This window comes from Lycorma delicatula, chromosome 4 (genome assembly GCF_047948215.1).
Source record: "Lycorma delicatula isolate Av1 chromosome 4, ASM4794821v1, whole genome shotgun sequence".
In the NCBI taxonomy this organism is placed as follows: Eukaryota; Metazoa; Arthropoda; class Insecta; order Hemiptera; family Fulgoridae; genus Lycorma; species Lycorma delicatula.
Genome location: NC_134458.1, coordinates 95,805,890 through 95,826,994, shown reverse-complemented (window position 1 = coordinate 95,826,994; position 21,105 = coordinate 95,805,890). Strand labels below are relative to the sequence as shown.

The window sequence follows — 21,105 nt, the reverse complement described above, 5'->3', positions numbered from 1 at the left end:
CAGTAATATGTCAAATAATTCATCCTGCACTGTTGGTCCTACCAACAGGATGTCGTTTAATGAGACTTCACTTGAAGTCTTGCAGCTTTCATCGAAAACAACGCGGAGTTTGGTGGTTGAACTAGATTCATTTATTACAGCATGATGGGGTAAATAAAATGATGAAACGAGCTGTTGATTTTCTGCACCTTCAGACAACAATATCATATGACCTAACTTCACATATTCCTTCATGAATTCACTATATTTTTTCCTTAGTTCGACATTATGATTGAATCGTTGTTCTAAAGCCTTCAATCGACGCACTGCTGTTTCTTGAGAGTTGCCTAACTTTCCTGGAGTTTTAATTGGCAAGCTTACAACAAATCTGCCATCTGCATCACGACTGACTGTTCTTACAAAATGGTTTTCACATTCAATTTCAGCATTTGATCAGGAACAATTGAGAGTGTGATCAATTTCTTCTACATTCCAACATTGTTGCAACTGTTTATCAACTCTTTCTTCAACAGACATATTACAACATACTGCTGCACCAGCCACCTGATTTGCCTTGATCTTCCCTGACAGGATCCACCCAAACACGGTATTTTGAAATACTAATGCTGTTCCAGTCGGTTTGATTCTTTCATCACATAATAGATTGAAAAAATGTTCTGCTCCAATAAGAAGATCAATGTCAGATGACTTATGAAATTCTGGGTCGGCTAATTGCAAATTTGATGGAATTTTAATCTCATTTTTAACAATTGAATATATTGGAATTGGTTGGGTTATTGATTTTAAAACTATGCAATCAATAGTTGTTGAAAAAGGAGTTACCTGCAATTTAATTTTACATTGAGTACACTGTGTCGTTTGTGTGGTAGAACAAGCCACGCCACTTACTGCAATATTACTCCTATCTGTGTCAACCCTAATATTTTTGCCAATTTTTCACTTATAAAATTGCTTTGGCTCCCTGAATCTAAAAGAACTCTACATAAATGAGGAGCACCTCGTTTGTCAACAACTCCCACTACCACTGTGGATAATAGCACAGCAATATTTACTTGATTTGAATTCCAATGAGCCACAGTTGTAGGCTGAACCTAGTCATTGGTTGCCTCACCCCCTTGTATATTGCTACTTGAGTGGTTACCTGACATTTTTACCTTACCAAGTATCTGTGACTGCGGAAAGTGCAATAAAGTGTTGTGCTTTTTCCCACAAGTTTTACAGCAACTAGAAGTGCATTCAGTTCCTCCCGTTCCTGTTCAGCACCTTCTGAATCAAGGGATTCAATTTTTGTTTGAATAATCTCGAACTCTTGCAACACGTTTTTAAATACATCAAATCTTAATTATAATTGCCCTAATTCCTTTTTGTTGGCCTTGCTAACAAAAAAAGTGTTAAATCTAGTGACCTTGGCCTTGAGTGTTCCACGATCCCTTTTTAATTGCACCAGATCTGACATTTTTTTACGCACACTATACTAACCAGGAAAGAAAACAATCAGGAATGTGAATTAAATAAAATGCGAAAAAGAATATAAAGTAAGAATTAAAATGATAAGAATGATTTTGTATAAAACGATAACATGGAATAATAAATAAATTGGTGATGAAAATAACTTATAATTAGCTACTTATCTCTCCGACTGTTAACTGATAAGCCTGCACGCCGTCTCCAAGTCTGCATACCAATCACATTACTACAGCCGATTACGCATCGACAGACGAACACGAACCCACGTCTTGTTGTTATGACTTGAATAAAAAAACACGTAATGATTTGCTCCTTGACCGTGCTCACTCTGGTTAATTGTGATTTCACTATATTCACTGTTTCAGATACCCGGCCCTCGGATGACCAAAAAATGTTTTATTTTTTCACTAAATGAACACACACAATAGTGGACTGTATAACATTTTTATTGTGATGAATACTAAGACATTGTAATACTATGTAACATTTGAATATTTAAGATATTGTAACATTTTAACACTATGAATGCTTAAGACGACACACACATCCGTCTTTCACAATATCTCACCACGCACTAAACTATGCACCAAAGAATCCCCACTACTTCACACTCACACATCAACATACATCAGCACGCACAAGCACACGAACGATACCAAACAATGATCATTCTTGTTTATCAGTGTTATTATTTTGTCGATAGCAGTATTCTAAAAAAGAGATAAGGTGTAGTGTAGGATTATGATTTTCAGAATTTATTATGTAGTGATTCATGCTAGTGAAGATTTCATTAAACAAAAGTTAGACATTTTAAGGGCTTATGTAATAAAAAAAAAAAAAATTGAGTTTATTTAAGTGAAAAATTAATTATTAGGAAGCAATATTATTACCTAGTAAATCCGTTACTTATTCCACTATCAACTTTTTCCTTTCATTGCTTCCTCTTTCTCTTCTTCCAGCAGCACAGAGGGCATCATCTTCTTCCTTTGTGCAGGCTCCCTAAGTAAAATCTTTTTAGATCCCTTGAATCATTCAGCCTACACGCAAGATCAAGTCATCTTTACTGCTTTTGTTAGACATAATCCATAATATCTTTGATACATACCACCTCATATGTCATTATTTTCAAATCTGACCAGCATCATCTTTCTCATATTCCTTTTGATATTCATTTCTGTTATTGTTAAAGTTTGATCATACCTTTGTTTTACATACAATGCTTCTGTTCCAGAAAGCAGTACACAGAACTATAGTTCTGTAGATCCTTTTTTAATCTCTTACTTTTATCAAACAGCTGTTAACAATCATCCTACTCATATTATTGATCTCATCTAAATACATAACCTTATTGATTTTTTACGTAGATCCTTTTTTCATCTCTTACTTTTATCAAACAGCTGTTAACAATCATCCTACTCATATTATTGATCTCATCTAAATACATAACCTTATTGATTTTTTACATTATTTCCTTCTCAATTTTAATTCACCATCGATGTCCTATATCTATTCAACCAGATATTCTCATTTTCTGACGTTTACACTTAGACTTCACAATATTCTTCTCAAAGCTTCTGCACTATGTAGTTACAATTTTACTCATCTTCAGATTAAACCTTGTTTTCATTATAATCACAAGCACACATTTTCTTGCATATCTGTCTAATTTCCAGAGTCATTTTTGTAGAAAACAACAGCATTAATAATATAGCTGATACGTTTTTACATGTCTTAAGAATAACTTTAAGTGTATTTAATTTACATCATAAAAATAGATGTGTATTTGAATCAAAAGTTTATTATTTATTGGTTTTTTTCCTGCTGCTCTGCATTTAATTTATAACTAAAAAATGATGAAAATGAGTGAACAGGTTTAATAACTTCAGAGTAAACATCTGTTTTATGTTTTTTATGTATTATTTTTTTTAGGACAGACAAGACTTCTTCAGTTCTTATCATCGGAGCTGGCGGATTAGGTTGTCCTGCTGCTCTTTACCTTGTAGGCGCTGGAATTGGTTAGTGCAGTATATATCTTTTACTTTTTTTAATGCTCATAGGTTTTATGTAATGTATAAAACTACAGCCCTTAAATTTTATTTCCTTTCTTGCTATGGTGTGTGTGCATGTGTGTGAAGATATGAAAATGTTTTATGTAACTATTCTCCACTTCTTTTTTTTTTGTCTTCAGTCATTTGACTGGTTTGATGCAGCTCTCCAAGATTCCCTATCTAGTGCTAGTCGTTTCATTTCAGTATACCCTCTACATCCTACATCCCCAACAATTTGTTTTACATTTTTACTACTAATAATGTGATAATTAAACTAAATAAAGAAAAAATAAATAAATTCTACTTAAAATGGTGTATTTATGAAATAGTTGAACTTTAATCAAAGTCTTAAAATTGTAACATTGTCACAGTGCTTCCTGCAGAACAAGTAATCAATCAATTTATTGAATTATTTAAAGGGGTTTTTTTTTAGATTTATAGTGTTATTTTTTTAAAAAAATAAATAAATACACTTCAAATTAATCTAATAATAATAATAATAATAATAATTAAGATTCACCTATACTGCTCATAACTAAATTTCTCACAGTTTTAGTTGATAATATAATCACAAACAGTGCTGATGGTGTTTCAATGATTATTTTGTGTCCACTTTGTAGCCCTCACCATAACTCAGTTCCCGTTCTGTATTCTTCATCCTTTTCTCCTTGAATAGATATGATGGAAATTAGGCCAACCACTATTCTGGTTTTATCTGAGACATCCTATCAGTACCTTTTCCCAGCCATATGAGCAGCTAATTTCTTACTTGGGCTAATCGGGAATGATATATTGATAACTCAACCTGAAAGATGATTGGTCTTCTTCATTTTCTAGACAGGGGTTGCAAATAGCTAATTAAAAGTATCTCACGAGCCTTCAATTCATCCTGAAATCTAATATTATCTCCCTAAGGAAGAAGAGATGAAGAATAAAAAAGAAGGATATACGCTAACGGAACAATCTGCCCATAATAATCTGACTCAGTGTGATTCTATGATGGAATTAATGTCAGAGAAAAGAGGGCCTTAAGACTGCAAATGAATGGTTCTTTACCATATAAACTGGGATTTAATATCATAAAAACTGTAACGATGTTGTTACAAGCTGTTTAAGTCAATGCAAGTCATCTATTAATAAATCATAAAATCAAAACATTACAAATGTTCATACACAGCAGCATTTAGGGATAAATTTAGATAAAGAAATTAACATTTTAATCTCTTTTGTAAGCGGTTTCCACCAGAAAGCTGAATTCATTTAGAAAATTTATTAGGGTTGTATACAAGTAATCGGTATTAAATCTCTTTAGTCTATAGAAACTGTACAGTGGCTTTTATGAACTGATACTATACGGTAAATAAATGCATGCCAATGGGTAAATATTATAAGTTATAATAGAATTTTATTTGACTGCACATTTGTGATGATACATATCATCACAAATTATCTGAAGATGAATATTGTTGATAATACTATGTATTCATTATATTAATCGATACAAAATTTGTATTTAACATGTTACACAACTTTTCTTACTTAATTTTGGTGCTGATTTCAAATACGCTATTGAAACTGTGTTACCATGTAAAGGGTTTACGTAAATCATAAATACGTAAAAATATTTTTTAATCGACTCATTTTGATCAACTACTGATAACAATTAACAATATTTTTAATGCATCAACTACAAAAGTTAGAGTGACAGTGCTAGGAAGGACAGAAAAATAACACTCAAATCAATTAAGTATTTGTATATTATTACTGTGCCTGTGCTGGTTGTACATTTTTCAGAGTGATGCAATTGTTTTAAATATATTTTTTTTTTAATTATGGGCACAACTAAGCTCATATTTACCGGTTATCCACTTCACAGCTTTCATTTTTTTTGTTATTTCTCATAATGTGTTATATATAACTGAAAATTAGATGTATGTAAAAATAATAATGCAATCATATATTTCATAGCAATTTATTAAGTTGTTGACAGTATATCTCAGCTTTTGTACTAGATGCAAGGTGTGCCTATGAAGCTATGTTTCCAACTCTTAAGAGTGTTGCGAACTGATTGTGAGCTCTTTGGCAGAGACTTTGGATGCAGGACTGAACCTGCATAACAAACAATCAAAAACATGAGCTATTCACTTGATTGTGAACTTTTTACATTGTATTTTGTGAAGTTTACCAAAATAATGCTAAGTTACAAAGCCTCAATTTTAAACTTTTAGTAAAATTGGACAAAACACCAAAAAAATGTTTTCAAATGTTTGGCGAGACTCGCAGGGAAAATTGCATACATTGTGTACATGTGTGTTTGTTTGAATGGCACAACAGATTTAGTGAAGGACATCACAAAAGTGGAAAATAATCCAAGACCTGAATCGTCTTCTGTTTCAAGAACAAAAAAAATTAGCCAGATTGTTTGAAAAGACCACTGATTCAGCATCTGAATGTAGCTGAAGCTTTGAATTTGAAAAAGGCACCGAATGAAAAAATTTTGCATTAAGATCTCAACAAGAAAAAGAGGTAGTATCTAGGATTCTCTTACCACAGCAAACAAAACGCTGCAAGGAAATTTACAATGACATGCTACAGCAGCTTGATGCCAACCCCAAATTTTTAAGTTATTACTTGTGGAGATCTTCCAGTTTGTTCTAAGATGAAATGATAGTCAATGCGCTGAAAACACTGCCGAACTAAGAATGAAAAGATCCTGTCAAAGAAGTCCAAATTCAAAGCTGTGGTCATTGGACGTTTTGGTATGAAGGTTTAATTCAGCAAGAATAATTTCCAGATGGCACAAAAGTGAGCCAGCATTATTAAAAGGAAATTTTGACAAAGCTGAAAGTCAGAAAAAAATGACCAGAACTGTGGAAAAATGGTTTCACTTTTCTTTAGGGTAATACATTTAATTTCAATTTCATGCACTTTTTTCTTTGAAGTGGAATAAAAAAATAGTAGTTTGTCATACAGTGCATGATATGAGGAATAAGGGGATAGGAGAAACACCTTGAACAGCTGCTTGAACTCAAACTTAAATAAAATCTTTGTATAAACTGTAGAGTACTGTGCACTGTCATGCAATAAAACAAAACCGTTATTGTATTGAGCATTTATTTTGGATTGACATCAAAATCTTTTTAGTTTTTTTTTTTTTTTGTCTTCAGTCATTTGACTGGTTTGATGCAGCTCTCCAAGATTCCCTATCTTTTTAGTGTTTCAAAATAAAATTCTGAATTATTGTGGTCCCATGAATTCTGCACAAGCAAAATTTCATCCGATCCCAAAACACCAGTCATCTTTCTTGTCAGTAATGCCTTTTTAAAATTTTTCAAGCAATACCAAAAGATATTCTACAAGTTTCTTCAGTGAATTTTGGCAATAACACAAAATACTGTTCCACTCGCAAAAACAAATCTTGACGTGGATTTTACAGTTGGCAGGAACAACAGTGATAGAATCCCTGTTTCACTGACCACTGTTTCACCAGTACCGAATGCAATGACAAATGAGCATGTTACAAAATTGCAGATTGCCGGAGGCTAGTCATGTGCATCATGTTGCTAAGACAAATAGTTTATTTTCATTAGTTAGATTTCAGGTTTAGAATAATTCTAATATCTACTTTATTTATGTAAAAGGCTTTTTTAACTGTTACTTGCTTGTGTTATACAATATTTATGATTACTTTTGTTAAATCTGATATAAAACTAGTAGTTTTCAATTAATACCTTTATCTGAGGCAATTACATAACCTTTGCCTTTCAGTTATTTGTAATATTCTGTCTTCTGCATTCTCGGCAGAATCTTATAATTAATGGTTATTACAGTTTTAGATTGTAACATACATAAAACGTTTAGTCATGATTAGACAAGTAAAATAAACATACAGTTCTTTCTTTACAAATTATCTGTGATGCAGTTCTCAAAACAAATGATGACTGCTCAAGTCAAAATTTAATTTCAATCTACTGCATTGTGTGTTTTAGAATTATCATTCATATTTGCGATTGGTGGGAATTATATGTTTTACTTTAGCTATAAAAGCATATATCCCTAAAAATAGATCTCAAATAATAGGTCATATATTTCAAAAAAGAATCCTAATTTTTGTAATTATCTCAATAGCTTCTTAAGATATTATCTGTATTCTTTTATAAAGTCTATTTGTAAAGTTTAGTTAAAAAAAAAAAGAAAGTAGATACCATTAGTTTAATATCTGTCATAAAATAATAAAACGTAGATTTTAAGAAAATTGGTTGATCTACTTTAATAAAAATTAATTTTTTTCTGTTTAGGATACGATCCAAAATGTGATGCAACAGTTCTAAATGAATTTTCTGCAGCTGCTTTTCGTTTTGGTCACAGCTTGTTGCGACCTATTTTTCGTAGAGTCGATGCTTTGTACAGGCCACTTGAACCACCAGTTCAGCTCAAGGATCACTTTTTTAATCCTGATATACTTTACACACCTGGTATAATCGATGAAATCATATTGGGATTAGTCGACACCCCTATGGAGACACTGGATCAATTTATAACTGAAGAAGTTACAAATCATCTATTTGAACGAAAATCTGTACCTTTCTCTGGAATGGATCTTATTTCTTTAAATATTCAAAGAGGTATGACAGTTATATTAATTTATACTTAAAAAAAATCTTTTAAAAATCCTTCAGTGTGCTAGGATCAGTCAATTCAGGGCATCCAAATGACTTCCCCCCAAGCCCAGCATTTCTCCTGTCTATTATTTCAAAGAAGAATTTTAATCACTCTACAAACTATACAGAATGTATAATTATTCAGTGGATGATGTACAGAGAGAGCAATTTAAAACCTGCCTGCTATAGGCCTAACTTCATATCCATTCTTGCTACATGACACTACACAAGCTTTTAAGAACAAGAAGAAAGGAGAATGCAGAAAAAATCCTTTTATATGTTATGTTAAACATTCCAAACGATATTAGAAGCAAGCTCCCTGAATTTTATTTTTTTATTTATAACCTCGAACAAGCATTTACATAATTATTTATCACTTTGAATGTATGTCTTGAAAAAGGGATTGATGGTAAATTTTTTCAGTTTTCTCTAATCAAGAACAAGTTTTCCATTAAAGAACACCTCAGTCCATTATCTTGTACATTTTTTTTTGTTTCATAATCTATCACTTTTAGTATAACTGATGAATAATTGTATTACACATGAGTAATACATTATGAGGATTGTATTATGAGTCTACATTGGGTGCCATAAGTCAGTTGAATTGACATACACAGGATCAAATCACACAAAACATTATGTTTTATTTAATCATAATAATTTTATACAACTTATTTCATCATCTTTTTTTTAGAATTATTTTATTATTATTGTATGATTCTAGCACGAGATCATGGTGTCAGAGGTTACAATTTCTACAGAAAAGCATGTAACATGACACAAGCTAAAGATTTTAAAGATCTTTTCCGTGAGATCCCATTAGACCAAATAGAAGCACTGTCATCTGTGTATGACCATGTCGATGATATAGATCTATTTCCTGGAGGGATGAGTGAGACTCCTTTACCAGGCGGTGTTCTTGGTCCGACATTTGCCTGCATTGTTGGTCACCAGTTCAGGAGAGTTCGTTCTTGCGATCGATTTTGGTAAGACATTGAAAAAATTTTTATGCGACTTAATTTATTAGAAATTAATAGATTTTCAATGTTTTCAACATACAATTAAAATTGCTTACATAAGGAATGACAGTAAACTCTATGAAGACTATTTGATTTATGTGGATCAGTTAATCTGTTACATAGACATTAAAAGGTCATTTTGTAAAAAATTAATCTGTTTCTTATTTATAAACTATTCCTGGCCTTGATTTTGATACTGGTAACTATACAGGCAAATAATATTTCCTTATAAATTATCTTATTGACTTCTTTTTTAATATTTATTTTATAATCATTTACTACATATTAATGGTCACATACATCTAGCTAAGAATTTTGTGTTCAGAGACTGATTGACATAGGATAAAAAGTGTACTTAGTAGCACGAATCATAATGGAATTTTAGCTTCAAAATCCTTTTTTTTGCTTCATAAAGATCCATATTCCTACTTCCTTACTACTACAACTGCACTTTTAATGAATATTCTTTATTAAGTTTTAAAATACATGTTGCTACCCTGAACGATTTTCTGCATTCTTTAACTCAAATACTGTGTAGAACCTCTAAAATTTTCAATACAAATGTAAGATGATATAAATTTGCTGTCACATTAAAAAAAAAATGAACAAAATGCTGCATTTCTTTTTTTTAATGCAGAAAACACATATTTTAAATTATAGATTCATTCAACAGCTTGATGTTTTACACAAGAACAAATATTGAACGCCACAGCCAGCCTGATTCTCATACACTACTGAATAGGAAGTAATTTTCTGAATAAAAGGACATAACCTCTTTTGTTTTGATTATGGTTTTATAATATTATGTTTTGATTGAAACAAGGATATAGACAGTCTCCATTGTTTTTCAACTTATATGTAGAAAAACTATACAAAAATTGAAGGAAACATTTTAAATCAGAATAACAATCCAAGGACAAAAATATTAAGATTCAATGAGACATTTTTCTTTTGGCAAAAACCAAACAAATTAGTAACAAGAAATTATGAATGACATGTAGTATTTGTTAGGAGTGAAATTCAGTTAGAAAATAAATAAAAGTAAAACAAAGATAATGAGGTATAGAATAAAAGAAGATCATGAGATATTAAATAAGATATGGAATCTTTAAAACTTGATAAAAGTTTGTTATTTAGATAGTCATTTTACTAAGCAATGGTCAAAAGCAGATTGGTTCAAGCTAAAACATTTAGGATCTAAATATATGAAAGATACTTTTTTAAATATTTGCGTGAAGTGCAATATTTATAATAGTGAAACACGGACAATAGAAAAAATATAAAGGAAAGGAATATAGGCCTATGAATTGTGCTATAAGATGTTAGAAATTAGGTATGCAAGTGAAATTTGAAATGAGAGATCTTAGGACAAATTGGAGAAAGAGAAATTGGCAGAATTTTCTAACGAGATGAACTATAAACTTACAAACAAATGACCAAACATTAAGACATCCAGACTTAGTAAATTTAGTGATGGAAGTTGTGTTAAAGATAAAAAGTGAATAGGAATCTATTTTTGCTAATTTTTTAACCTCAACTTATTTATTTCATCTATTATTGCCAATTATATACCCCAATAAAAACTGTATTTTTTGATATTCTTTTTCATTTTTTACTTTTTCTCTTTTTTCCATTTCATACTTTACTGGTATATATACACGCATATGTGTGTGTTTATATATATATATATATATATATATGCTGGCAAAGACGAATGGATTACAAAGTGATTATTTTCAGAAAAAAATCTTAATAAATATATATTTAATATAATAAATATATTAATAAAATATCTTTGAGTTAAACATTTAAGGGCCAATGAGATATATTTTCACAAAGTAAATAAATAACACAAAATAAATGAAATTAATTGGCACATAATTTTGCATTTTAGATCCAAAATATAAACTAGTATCATAATGAAATTTACTTTTTTATGGAGTGTTATTAACCAATTAACTATATAAGATTGTAAAACTAATTAAGAGTCAAGTAAAATTAACTATAAAGCTATTATCTTAAAATTAGCTTAAAAATCCTTAGAAATCTACATTTGATTGCTGAAATTAGTTATAAAAATTAAGATTTTAAATTGTTACATATTCTTTTCCATTAGAATTGAAGTTTTAATGGATTTTTTTTATGTCTAAAAGTTTTGAGTATTGATAGTTTGATACTTGTAAGTCTCATTATAGAGGAAGTCTCATATTCACAACATTTTTTGGTTTAAAATTACTGCTTTAAAAAATTCAATTCATCAAATCATAAGAGGATTACTGAAATTATCTAATTATTTGATCAAATCCAAACTTGGTCTTGCTGCGTTACATAGTGAGCTTCTTTCTAAGACCCATTATTCAGATATTCTTAACAAAGATACTGACTACAGTCATTTGATCCAGACAGTTCAAATGCATAAATGTGTAAATCCTGACTTTCACTGCCATAAAACAAGAATTTAAAAAATGTACAGTTTTAAATATTCATAAATGTTTCATTGAAAACATAATTTAGTTTATTTCTAATGCTGGAGAATACTTCATAGAATTATGAAATGACTTTTATATTATTTTTTATTTTTACAGACTTAAATTACGTAACATTTCTATAATAATGTTTTTTTTTTTAAATTAAAATGGTCAATTTTTATTAAGGAGAAATAAAGCTTATTAGTCCAAGGATAACTGTGAAAGAATTTTCAAACCCCTTATTTTTGCCATTATCAATTTATTTAAAATTAACATAATAGTAGTTATATAACAGTTTATTCATTTGTTTATGTTTTCATTATTATCAGGTATGAAACTGCTGATCCACTGCTAAGATTTACAATGGCTCAGCTTGTCGAAATAAGAAAAATTACAATATCAAGAATAATATGCAGTGGTTTAGACAATGTGGTCGCCATACAAAGAGCTGCACTTGATCTTCAAGATCCATTCATGTAAGTTGAAATGATTAATTTTTTTTTGTATAATGTCAACTGCTATTATCATTAGCCATTAATAAATAATAATAACATGCAATAGAAAGTTGAATGCTATATGTAAAACCGCATTCTTTATTTTTTGTTTAAGTTATAAATTAACATTATTTGAGTTGCTGCTACCTCACTGCTAGTATATCCATAACATTTTCCATTTCAGTTAGCCTTGTTGGACTCGGCTAGTAACTTTTTTATGATGAAGTGCACCTTTAACCTACTTCACAAGAGTACTTTTCATTATTCAGTTACTAATTCATTAGAGTCGTGTAGTAAGTAGACTTTGTTTCTTGGTTCAATCTATTTACAAATACTTCTTTTACCTGTTTAGCCTCTGGTAATTAGCTTTCAGATAATACTTCAGAGGATGAATGAGGATGATATGCATGAGTGTAAATGAAGTGTAGTCTTGTACATTCTCAGTTCGACCATTCCTGAAATATGTGGTTAATTGAAACCCAACCACCAAAGAACACCGGTACCCACGATGTAGTATTCAAATCAGTGTAACAAATAACTGACTTTACTAGGACTTGAACACTGGAACTCTCGACTTCCAAATCAGCTGATTTGGGAAGATGCATTCACCACTAGACCAAGCCGGTGGGTTTTTTTACATTTGTCTGTGCTTCATAAATTACAACTGCTTAGAATAACTGCTCTAAATAACTAATGACTGCTGCTTTCATAAATAACTATAAACAATTGCTACAAATTACAACTATTAGTTATTTCAGTAATAAAAATTATTAATTTATATCATCCTAGTTTAATTTCTAATCTATTGAAACAGCAATTTGGTACAAATTCCAACTTTTAAAAGTTATTAAGGCCAAACTAGTAATTTTTAAGGACACAGTTATTTTTGAACTGTGAGTTTTATGTTATAAAATCAGTTTTACAGGTGCAGTTTATTATTATAAGATTAAAAAATGAGATTATATAAATACAATAAAGCAGAAATGTGGTTGTTTTCACATCAAACCTGTTTGTAAGCTCTGCATATGAGTTGTCCGACTAAACAAGAAATTTACTACATACAGTCAATGCTACACAGCACTCTCCTTACTAGGAGAGACTAATAATGACATTCTCAATAACAATGAGCAATTCATATCGTTTATTAAGGAAACTGAGGAATGATGTGGTTTCTTGTTTTCTACTTCAATACTTTAATGAGCAAAATAGACGGTTGCGTACCACTACGCTGAATCCACCAAAGTACAGGTGATTATAAAGCCTTCTCCAATTCATCTTCATTCTATTCATCACAGGAATTAGCAATAGAGTGAATAACATTTCTTATAATACCACTTTTTTTTCTGTTTAGCCTTTGAAAGCACCATCAGGTAATACTTCAGGGGATGGTATGAATGAATGAAGTGTAGTCTTGTACAGTCTCAGGTTGACCATTTTTGAGATGCGTGGTTAATTGAAACCCAACCATCAAAGAACACCGGTATCCACAATCTAGTATTCAAATACGTATAAAACTGCTTTTACTAGGACTTGAACCTTAGAACTCTTGACTTTGAAATCAACTGATTTGCGAAGACGCATTCACCACTAGACCAACCCCCGGTGGGTTCATATAATACCAATTACCCCTCAAATACTTTAAAAATATAACAATAAAAAAACAAACTGTGAGAGTATGAAAAAACATATTAATGAACCCCTTTCTATTGAAAGGGGTGGCTATGCATTGAGGGGCTTATGCATCGAGTACAATGCCTCCATTCAGAAGGGAAGTTGATTTTTAAAGATAGCGAAAATATTCATTTTTTCAAATTTTCACAACAAGAAGTAAACTCTTACATAATTTATTTGTATTATTTCAATTAAATTCAAGACATACTCCTGAGGAAGGCAATTATTTGTCAAAAATGTTATGATAAAAAATAAGATAACACTGTAAAATATAAAGTTTATATACTATTAACAAGAAGTATAATGGAGAGAGATTTTATTATACTTAGTACATTTTAAGAATTTTTTGAAATAATAATACAATTAATCAAATTAATCAAAATAGTAGAAAGTAATTCTTAAAACAACTGTCTTCCTATAATTTTATCAAATTGATTTATAAGGCAATATTTTGTAAGAGTTGTATTATATTAATCCATACATTAAGGTCAATAACTTTTCAAATTACTTACAATTTTGATTTAAATTTGTTTAAATAAACAGTTTTCAATATATTTCTACTACTTTTTCAGGAATCCACGGGTACCTTGCAGTGCAATACCAAATATTGATTTAACTTTGTGGCGCGATAGAGCATCTTGTGCAGTAGGAACTAATACAATTGATATGGGTGCCACCGAACACATTTCACCATGCATAACATGTACTTGCACTAAGGAAGGGGTAAGAGATCTATTTTCTATCATTACCACTATTATTTTAAGCTGTCATACGAGTAAGCAAGATATGGTTATTATTTTTTCATTTTTAAAACAGCATTATTTATTTACTCTTTATTACTACAGATTGACTTCCGATTATAATCTCTTCATTTTTCATATGATATCAGTGAGAAATGAACTTTCTATAAAAATATCCAACTCTGATCGCTGTATGAACTCAGAACCTTCTGGATGAAAGGTGATGATACTACTTCTCTATTGTGAAGATTGATGAAGCGATGCTATTTTATTACTGTCTTTAATGTTTGTTTTACAGTTAGCATAATAAAATCTGTCAACATCTAAATATGTTTTAATTCTTGTCTGCGGCTACATTATGAGATGCATGCTACGGTCATGAATGAAAAATCCAGTTTATCAGTTGTTTTGAAAATTCATTATTGGCTTTAACCATTCACTACCATAATCTATCAGAAAGTTGTGAAAGAATTTACGATCGACTTAAAAAAAAATATGAGCTGTAGAAGTAATCTGTCCTGAGGCAGATCTTTTGTACAAAGTCAATCTATTATCTTCTATTCCCAACTAAACTTTTAAAATCCTGATAGTCCCCATTTCCTTTTAGACCATTTATAACTTCTATTGTTTTTCAGCATCTCTTACTGATTCTTGTAGCACTATTTTAATTAATCATTTTTATCTCATACTATGTAAGAAAACCAACTAGGTTTTCTTACTCTAAATTATTTTGATTAAGCTTCTATTCACATTAACACTCCTCATTACTTAACTTTTCACATTGTCTGTCCATGTTTTGCTGTCACACACGCGCACTTTCCTTTCTAAACTTTTTATCTTATTTAAACTACTTTCTTCTAAAAAAAATGTTTACTACCTATAAGAAGTATTTACTTGAAGTTATTAATAATTTATTGTGCAATTATCATTTTGATGAATAGTTCTAGGGGGTAAATATAACCTAAAGATAATAATTATTCTACAATTTTTTTGTGTTATTGTTTCAACAGGCAGTAGACAAAGTGAAACATTAAGTAATGAGAATCGAATCTTAATCACTGGATGGAATAGATCATGAGATGTGAAACAAAGAATTTTAGAGTAAACTAATATCTTCAAAATCTAGTATTTTTCATGCATGCACGCATGCTCTCTCTCACACACACACAATGTATATACTAATGAATCGAAGACAGAGATCAGCATCAGAAGCTCAATTATTGTAAATGATGAATTCCACTTTTGGGGACTATCTAAAGTATCCAGTGTCTACACAGCAGATTATACACTACTCGGCAAGCTCTTTTACATTATATGTTTTGTTTTACATTATAGCAAAGAGAGAGGAGTGCTTCTCTGCTCTGATTCTTTAAGTACAATCACTGCATTAAGGAATAGGTTCACAAATGATGCACTTGTTCAGGATGTCTTAAAACCAACCAAGAATCTCAAGACAACAAGAAACAATGCATCATCATATGGACACCTGGCACACTGGTATTTCATGAAATGAAGAAGCTGATAGAGCAGCCAAACAAGCTGCAAACAGCTATGAATTCAACATTACTTTAGATAGGCTAGATGACTTTAAAAACTTTGTTACACAGGCCATAAGAAAGGAATAGAGCAGGAAGTGGGGTATGCCAAAACTTAATTCCATTAAGAATACCTCATTTTCCATTAAAACAAGAAATGATCTGATGTGTCAAGAACAAGTTGCCAAGACTTCAATAGACACACTTTGTTTACATATTAGTAAGGGAATAGATACCAATATGTGGAAGCTGTGACTCATGTGTAACAAATAAGAGATAAGTGCATACGTTATACATGGACCTCAGAATGAGGATAAAATTAAACAAAAATTTGGAGATCAACTTATAAATATAAGAGTGAAGAAAATTATTAAGCTTTTAAAAAAAGTGGTCTGTTAGAGCAACCAAGATAACATTTGATACGTTTTGTCAGGAAGACTATATCTATTGATGTGTTTTTTTTTCTGTTTTGTTTCTTTTCAGATAATGACAAATCTTTTTAAGGACTGTTCTTAATTGTGGGCTCTTTACACTCGCTTTTGATAGTATTGATGACATTTCTTCAGGAATGGATTTTTGTTTTAATTGGCAAGAACTCTATACACCCTTGTCATCTTGTATTTTTCTGGGCTCTTATTGTTTTATGACAAGTCTGCTTTCAGATGAGAAGAAGAAAGATTCAAAGTATTGCTACAATTAATGTGTAGACAAAACCTAATCTTTGCTAGAACCATATTTTCAAATATTTCACTTAAAATAATTAATAAAATATCTTTAATATTGCATACCTTTTTTTTAAATCTTATTTCATTTATTTTTATTTATTTTTTTATAAATATTACTATTATTTTTTACTAAGTATTACAGGAACCAAACTGCAACAGTAATAATTGAAGAGGATAAGAAAGAAGCAAAAAGGGAATCAGACAAAGTTGTTTCCTATCCCTGGACTTGATCCATGCCATTCATCGTTTCTTCTAAATCTTTTTTACTCTGAGCTAGAATTACTATATCAGTGAATCGTAGCATCTTTATCTTTTCACCTTGCACTGTTACTTCTAAACTGCTTTTTAACATCATAATTGCTGGTTCTATGTAAAGATTAAAAAACTGCAAAAAAAAAAGAAATTGCATACAGTTTTAAACAAAAATGCTGCTAGAATTTTCTTCACATGTAGTCTTTTTACACAGGTTCACCTAAAAATTTTAGTTATCAAAATCAGTAGGTAATTATAAGATCTTACCTACATCAACCTGAATTATATAAAAAAAAATTATTCTGCTAAAACAGATCCCAAAAGAGTTGAACTGTACATAAAGTACTCAAATACTTCTTTAGATGAAATTAATAAGCAGCTTCAGCCAACCTAAAAATTTACACAAGGATATGTTTTATTAAAGATATTTTATTCTTATAATGGGTATTTCATGGACTGTATAGGAGGAGGCTATGTAACGTACACATGGATAGATAACTCTGTCTGATAACAATGGCGTATTCATGATTACCTGTATGTAGCACTTGAAATAACTGTCATCCACTAATATTTTCTGTTATGAAGGATTGCAAATTAAATTCTCTTAAAATATGGAAATAACAGAACAATAGTTATTATAAAAGAAACAAATAATACTTTTTTTGTCTTCAATCATTTGACTGGTTTGATGCAGCTCTCCAAGATTCCATTTCAATTTGTTGTTTTACATATTTCAAACATTACCGTCCTGCACAATTTTCCCATCTACCTGTTCCTCAAATATCAGCAACTACTCCAGGATTCCTTAAGGTGTGACCTATAAGTCGTCTCTTCTTTTAGCTATATTTTTCCAAATGCTTCTTTCTTCATCGATTTGCCACAACACTTCTTTATTTGTTACTTCATCCACCTGTCTGATTTTTAACAATTTTCTGTAGCACCGCATTTCAAAAGCTTCTAATCTTTTCTTCTCAGGTACTCCAATCGTCCAAGTTTCACATCCATTTCCTGATGTTTAAATTAATTTTTTATGAAAGCAAATATATTTGTGTACAAAAGCTCAATTTTTGCCTGTGCTATTCGGCATTTCACATCGCTCTTGCTTCGTCCATCTTTAATAATTCTACTTCCCAAATAACAAAATTCTCCTTACTTCCATAATTTTTTCTCATCCTACTTTTATACTCACTGGTTCGTCTACTTTATTTCTACTGTATTTCATTATTTTCGTATTGTTCTTGTTTATTTTCATGCGGTAGTTCTTGTATAGGACTTGATCCATGCCATTCATCGTTTCTTCTAAATCTTTTCTACTCTGAGCTAGAATTACTATATCAGTGAATCGTAGCATCTTTATCTTTTCACCTTGCACTGTTACTTCTAAACTGCTTTTTAACATCATAATTGCTGGTTCTATGTAAAGATTAAAAAATTGCATGTAGGTAAGATCTTATAATTACATACTGATTTTGATAACTAAAATTTTTAGGTAAACCTGTGTAAAATGACTACATGTGAAGAAAATTCTAGCAGCATTTTTGTTTAAAACTGTATGCAATTTCATTTTTTTTGCAAACAAAAAATAGTATTTATTTTAAAAAATTGCATGTAGGTAAGATCTTATAATTACATACTGATTTTGATAACTAAAATTTTTAGGTAAACCTGTGTAAAATGACTACATGTGAAGAAAATTCTAGCAGCATTTTTGTTTAAAACTGTATGCAATTTCATTTTTTTTGCAAACAAAAAATAGTATTTATTTTATGTTGTTTTTTCTATTTTGTTACAGCCAATCTGTCAGTCACGCAGAGTGCCCAACTGTTGTCAGTTAGCAAATTCATTCAGTGCTGAATCAGTTTTAAATGATACCGTATGTAAGGTACAATGTGCATTTGTTTTTAGAGCACTTCAAGAAATATCAGAAACTTCAACAGACAGTACACTTGGTTTCAGTTGATCTCACTTTTATATAAGTTTATTTTGATTTAAATTTTTACAATTATTGTCAATTTGTTTTATTATTTTTAATTTTTTAATAGTTTTCATATCATTTAAATACTGAAAAAAAAATTAAACATAATACCTCAGTTTTAAATTCATTGCTTGTGTCTAATGACATGTTTCAGAAACAAGTTCCTTCAATTGGATTTATCAGTCAGTCTTTGCAAGAAAAGTGTGTTCATATCAAAAACTTTCAGACAACTTGTAAAATTACCACTCTGTCAAATTTTTTTCAACTTGAGCATTGAAGAACTTGTTTTACAAATACTACATTTAATGTTAAAAATTCCTGAATGATTTTCAATAGATTTTATTACAATATTGTTTTTTATTATTTTTTATTTTTTTTGGTAGGTCATATTCTATGACTGTTTTAAATGGTGACATTGACAAGTGACATTGAATGTTGAATTCATTTTTAATAATATTCTAAAGCAATTTAATGCATTCAAGTAAGAAACAATTTCTTATGGGTGGCTCAAATGAAACTGTCACAATTTTAACAAACATTCAAACGTTCAAACATTAAAACGGCCTCCAGCAATTTCTTCCTCATTTAGCAAGTCAGTGAAAGGATAAATCATTTTATTGCATTAACGTTCTCAGTTTAATAAGTTCTGGAAAACTGAACAATTATCCACTTACATGACAGCACACCAAGATCTCATGAGGATTGTTCACAAGCCACACTTAAGGTTTATAAGCTGTGATCAAAGTCACTGCTGACAGTATCAAAAAACCAACTAAATTGTATTCTATTAATTGAGATACAGATCCTTTTGTTTAGGTGCACTGTTAATTTAGGAAACTGTTATTTGTTTTAACTTTTCTAATTCAATTTTTCTTAAATTCTATATCTATTATATATATCTGATATTGAGTTCATCTTGATAATCTTTAGAGATAACAGTTTATCATCAAAAACAATGAATTAGCCATAAAAATAATGAATTAGCGAACAATAAAAATTATTACTCAAAATTATTAAAGTTTCTGCTAATAATCAACTTAAGGGAGGGTTAAATTTATTGCCAAGTAACATTGTTGATTTAAAATTGAGGTATTTCCAAATAATAATGAAGTTTTACTGCAAAAATATTGCGTTATATTCAAATCAAATAAATTTTTTTATGTTTGATAATAGAAAGGATGACTGGAGAAAATTAATTTGGTAATAGAAAGGATGACTGGAGAAAATTAAAATTAAGTTGAATTAATTTTTTTCTCACAGAATCCATTTGTAATGTTTGTAATTATTTTTTCTTCACAAATGTGATCTATGTGTAATTTGTTTCTAAGAGTAACTATTTTATAATTAAAATCCTTATTGCAGTAAATTTTTGTTGAAAAAAAATCAAGTATAAGATTTTTTCTAATATATTAACAGGATTAAATCCATTTTTAATTTTTATAGATAATATTTCTAAATAATCATTTTTCATGTGCCATGTATTCTTCATAAAATTTACAGTTATAATGTCCTAATATAATTCTGTTATGATAATCTTTCAATTCTTATAAATTTATTTTTATTTATAAAAAATATGTTGAGAAATATAATATAAAAATTACTATTTTGTAAAATAGCTTTCAATATACCATACAATTTTTATATATATGTACTTTAAAACTGTGTAAGTTTTGTTGTAATTTAGTTAGTACCCTTTTTAACTTTAAAATTCAGTATATAAATATAAAGGATTAATGAGTGTATTGAATGTAATGATTTTCCATGTATAAAATAAAATTTTTGTTAATTTTTTTAAGTTTTGCTTTTAATTATTATTTTATTACCATTGACTTATATGTTTTCCCTGTCAATAGGGAATTCTGAAAGACGAGCTTTGTTTGTAGGAAGACTTATTACTGTATGTGGCTACAATAGTTTAAACGTGGGCTAACTAAACCATCATTAACAACGCACAATTTTCCAGGCACTTCAACTAAACACACACAGAACATGCGCAATACATATGAAAAAACCAAACAACTCCACAACTCGCTCTTCTAAAGCTAACCGA

General features: G+C 29.9%; 1 protein-coding gene across 1 annotated transcript; it reads left to right on the top strand.

Moving 5' to 3' along the window:
- The first annotated feature begins 144 nt into the window (after positions 1–144).
- On the top strand, positions 145–19,145 carry LOC142322674 (peroxidase-like protein 3). The gene is made up of 7 exons (XM_075361752.1): positions 145–149; positions 3,397–3,482; positions 7,814–8,140; positions 8,901–9,162; positions 11,993–12,139; positions 14,401–14,551; positions 18,873–19,145. Exons 1-7 carry the CDS (start codon positions 145–147, stop codon positions 19,038–19,040), a joined length of 1,146 nt encoding a protein of 381 aa, XP_075217867.1. The 3' UTR covers positions 19,041–19,145.
- Positions 19,146–21,105: the final 1,960 nt, after the last annotated feature.